Genomic DNA, 4,902 nt, shown 5'->3' with positions numbered 1-4,902 from the left:
GGTGGCGGCTCGGTCGGCGTTCCGTCTCCCCCGGATCTCCCTCGCCCTGTGGCAATCGACGAGGTTCGCTGGGAACATGCACATCAGTCTCACACAGTCTATCTACCGCGTTGCACGCGGTCCCGACCCGGTCGCCAATTCACCTCAAGTTCCATTCGAAGTCCGTCTCTTTACTTTGCTTCCGATCGTGAGATACCGGAGAAAGCCTTAGATAACAGTAGGAGATTCGATTATGGTTCTATATACGATCGACTATTCCAATCACGTGGCGCAGGCCCCATGTCGTTGAAAGTCACCGATGAAAGCTGACATTATTCTCTTCGCGTAGGGTCCCGGCTTCGATCCGATCAATCTTTCCGACTCCGATCCTAACACTAAGGATGCACTACTCAGTTCCTTTGTTCCATTATCCATTCTCTGCGAAGCAAGAGCGAGTAGCCGTAGATTGCATTTCCTGCTATGAATAAAAACATTCGCCGCTCGACGATGAAGGAGAATCGACAGCTACCTTTCAAAGACTTGGATCGATTCGCGCACTATTCTACAAAGGAGAATACGCTCTGGGTCATCACGAGAAATATTCCCCCATGGTCTCCGTGGGCACACTGTCTCGTAGATTCGTCTCCAGCTACGCCGGGAAATGCTGTTCACGATTACGAAATCACAAATCCCTCTCGAAATTGAAATGTACCGACAGAAAACATCGATCGTCGACTCGATGTTCCGTCTGATGTGTATCCCGCACGGAGTTCAAACCGGCTTCCCCTTGAAGCCTCGTCTGAAGAAGATAGTCCAAGTTTCCTGGATTTGCTGCTCCGTCGTCCTGATGATTGCTCTTTTCGATTACTTCAGGAAGAAGTTTCAAGCTCCAAGCCCTCTGAGCCTCTCCGAGCTAACGAACATTGCCTGCGAAGTTCTGTTCTTCGCAACCGTGCTCTACTCGGTGTACAAGGCGATGAAATACCACGACCGCGTTGAGCCGCTCCTCCAGAGAAAAGGTCGAAAATTCATCGACGTGGTCTTGCCGTGGATCTGCGCTTTCCCGGGTATGGTCGGCACCTTCCGGAGCATAATGCGTTGGAACATCGCGGAGTCGACGGCACCGAAGGACGTGATGTATCTGATTTTCAACGTCGCTATGGTTTCCTTCTTCATAATCTACTGTGATATCGTCAATAATCTTATCCGGAATCAGGAAGACATCTACGATTTAGTGACCAACCCTGAACTCGATTCGCGGAAGATCGTCATTCGGAAGTGGGATCTCAGAGAGAAGATCAGCGAAGTCAACGCAATCTTTGCTCTGATCCTCTCAGCGTACTACCTCCAGAACTTCGCCGTTCTCATCCTCAGCTTCGCTCAGGTAATTGGCGAGGATCCGAAGTTGATAGAGATTGTTGTATCTTTCTCGAACGTACTCTTCAGCCTGCTTCAACTTTTCCGACTGGCGCAGAGGAGCTCGGCTCTGAAGTCACTTTGCGTGAATACCGAGTGCTATCTGCTCCGACAAATAAGAGGCAGCGACAAAAAAATCAAAAACTGTAACGTCGATCTCATCGCTCTTCTGCGTTGCCGCGAAGAGTGGGACGTGTTGCAAGTCGGCTATTTCAACCACGACGTATCGAACTTCTTCACGTATCTGGCCACCTGCGTCACTTGCGTCGCAGTCATCCTGCAATTCGACTACAGAGTCGTGAGAAAAATATCTCAATTGAGTAATTCGAAACGAAGCTCGTAATTCCCCGGAGAGTCGCTCGATGCGTGAAATTATCTCGTCAATGTTTATCCGTAAATCCAGACCCGTCCCTTCACATGGAGCCCGTTCATTCTTTTCGAGCCGAGAGGGTAACTTGCGTAGATCGAGAGCGGGAGGGTAGAAGATCGCAGCGTTCGTCGAGTATCTGTCAGCTCCCTGTATCCAAAATGGGGGATCGCAGCAAGAATGCCTTCACCCGGACCCCTCCACAGATTGGAGGAAGTCTGGAACGATTCCGATCCTAGGGGGTATCCGCTCGTACAATATTTCACGTAGTTCCCTGATCGAGGAGCGATCGATATCTCGCGATGGCTCGTGTACACGGCAAAGACTCCGGATGATCGCTGGCCGCGAGACCGACCTGCATTCATCAGATTTATCGATCGTTGTCGACCAGCTTTCCTGGGGCGAGCATTCTCGTAAGGTTACAGATCGGAAATCAGTGCCACAGCTCTCTGCATATGGGAGGGTAGAGTAGCGTCCTTCGTTCTCTGAGGTAATCAGAGATCAGAGGTATCGATTCGTCGGAAGATCATTGATGGAAGTCACCCTGAATCCGGGAAGCGATCCCAATTCATTACACGGATCGAGACCGAATTGTTTGATTCCATACACGATTCACCAAAGATCGGGCTCTGCCCTGATTCGGTCCCGACAGCGAGAATCCCGTTCCTTCGCGGGGATTCGAATCGCAAATCCACGAAATGAATCTCCGTACGAATCGAGTACCCCCGTCTCGTTGGAGCTTCTCGGAGCTCGCGGCTCGTTTCCATCGGATCTTTCCCCCGAGGTCGCACCGGAGTCAACCCGTTATCATGACCTCTCGAACTAATCAACCTGTTGTGAATGAGCGGTAACGTCTTTGTTTGTTCCTTAGCCTTTTTTGTTTGTCCGAAAGACCGTCGCTTCCTCTGAGAATGATCCGAAAGACCGTCGCTTTTTTCGAGAATGATCCGGAAGACCGTCGCTTTCTTCGAGCATGATTCGGATCTTGATACCTGCGAAGATACTGCGGATGTCAGCAAAGATCTTGAATTTAGAGACTCTATGCGATCGCTCTCCAGAGTGGCGCATCGATGATGGCTGACCCCACTGACCCGGATCGAATATCGAAATGGCGACGTGGGAATCATTGTCTTCCCACAGAGGAAAAACTCTTCCAGACAAGGGAACGGGTGCTCAATCGGGAAAGAGCTCCCAGCCCTAGTTCAAAGCGGCAGGGATGCCAGCGTGATTGGGCATATTCCCTCATCAGTTACAGATTACTCGGCAGCTTCACCAGCGTCCCGCCAGGTGGCAGCGTCCGACTTTGGCTTAACTAGTTCCCCAGTAACCAGTGGGCGCTGGTTACACTCAACCCCCGTACACAGTCTTTGCCGTTCGTACCGCTTCAAAGCCACGTGCTTCGCTCGGCTCGCTTCCACGAGAAAATCGACGGTTCACACTAGAACCTAAATTCTCATTCGCCCACGCCGCAGAAGTCGTCGCTCACCGCTTATTGTAGGGGTTAGTGGATATCTATAAGAGGGAAATAAAAAGCTCCACTTCATAACAGTCTCAGACACAGACTGCTACTGGCGCAGCCGACAGGATCCTGATGCCTCCCATAACTCGCAAGTCCGCGAATCCGAATAAGGCTCTCATGCGTCAGGATATCCTCAGTAAGTTTTGTCTCGAAATAATTGAGCATACCAAAGAAGAAGGATTCTCCGAGAAAAGCGCAGAATGCGTAGCATCTTACATCAAGTTGGTGCAGCACCGAACAGAACTCGCCAATCTCAGAAAAAACGATGCACAAGAGTCGATTGATTTGGCCACAGACTTCATAGTTCAAGAAGAACTAGACCACGCCATAATTGTCACATCGGAAAAACTCTACAAGATGTTCGCCGAAAACGAGATCATCGAGAAACTCGAAGCCGGTTTTAATAAACTGCAGACGTCCGAACAATGTAAGTCTTTACTGAAGAAGTATCTGACCCGGGAGGTTTTGGACAAGCTCAAAGCCCATAAGACCGCTATGGGGGCGACTTTGCTAGATGCGGTGAACTCAGGTTTCGAGAACCTCGACTCCGGGATCGGGGTGTACGCACCCGATGCCGAGGGTTACACGCTGTTCCGGGAAATATTCGATCCGATCATCGAGGATTATCACGGCGGCTTCAAGCCGACGGACAAACACCCCGAGACCGACTTCGGAGACTTGTCCAGCTTCGTGGATCTGGACCCTGAGAACAAGTACGTGATTTCAACTCGAGTTCGCTGCGGGCGTTCGATCGCCGAGTTCCCGTTCAACCCCTCCATGACGTCAGCACGGAGAACCAAGTATCGAGTATTCTGTCTACACTCGACGGAGAACTCGAGGGAAAATATTTTCCCCTGACCGGAATGGATAAGGAGACGCAGGACATGCTCGTCGACGATCATTTCCTGTTCAAAGAAGGAGACCGTTTCCTGCAGGCCGCGAATGCCTGCCGCTTCTGGCCTAAGGGTCGAGGGATCCACCTGAACGACGAGAAAACGTTCCTGGTTTGGTGCGGCGAGGAGGATCATCTTCGAATCATCTCCATGCAGAAGGGCGGTGATCTGATTGCAATCTACGGTCGACTTGTGAACGGAGTGAGAGGAATCGAAAAAGAGATCAAGTTCGCAAGGGACGACCGCCTGGGATGGCTAACCTTCTGTCCGACGAATCTCGGTACGACCATACGAGCGTCGGTACATATCAAACTACCGAAGCTGGGAGGAGACCGCACGAAACTCGAGGAGATCGCCTCGAGACACAACCTGCAGGTTCGGGGCACTCGCGGAGAGCACACCGAGAGCGAGGGCGGAGTATACGACATTTCCAACAAGCGGAGACTAGGACTGACGGAGGGTGAGGCAGTCATGGAAATGCAGCAGGGCATCCTGGAGCTCATCAAGCACGAGGAGTCGATGTGAAGCCTCGAAGAGCTTGAGACGACTCAGCCCATTGGGAATAGCCGTCAATTTCGGAAAGAGGAGTCCTCGAATTCAATAAATCAAGTTCCTAGCCTAATCGAAACATGGAGCAGCGTCTTCTGTACGATGAGCGAGGAGAGGGGTAGGGGGAAAGGGGGCGACCAGGTCGGAGCCTGTATGAGCAAAACCTTACGACTAGCGCA

General features: G+C 51.3%; 1 protein-coding gene across 1 annotated transcript; it reads left to right on the top strand.

Annotated features, from left to right (window-relative positions):
- Positions 1 to 3,659: 3,659 nt before the first annotated feature.
- LOC100903782 (arginine kinase-like) lies at positions 3,660 to 4,699 on the top strand. The gene is given in 2 exon segments (XM_029110582.1): positions 3,660 to 4,068; positions 4,071 to 4,699. Coding segments are annotated over 2 exon segments (921 nt in total). The 5' UTR covers positions 3,660 to 3,776.
- Positions 4,700 to 4,902: the final 203 nt, after the last annotated feature.

Source organism: Galendromus occidentalis, unplaced genomic scaffold (genome assembly GCF_000255335.2).
Source record: "Galendromus occidentalis unplaced genomic scaffold, Mocc_1.1 scf7180000076835, whole genome shotgun sequence".
Lineage (NCBI taxonomy): Eukaryota > Metazoa > Arthropoda > Arachnida > Mesostigmata > Phytoseiidae > Galendromus > Galendromus occidentalis.
The sequence above is the reverse complement of the archived record's forward strand: the minus strand, read 5'-3'. Positions and strand labels throughout refer to the sequence as shown.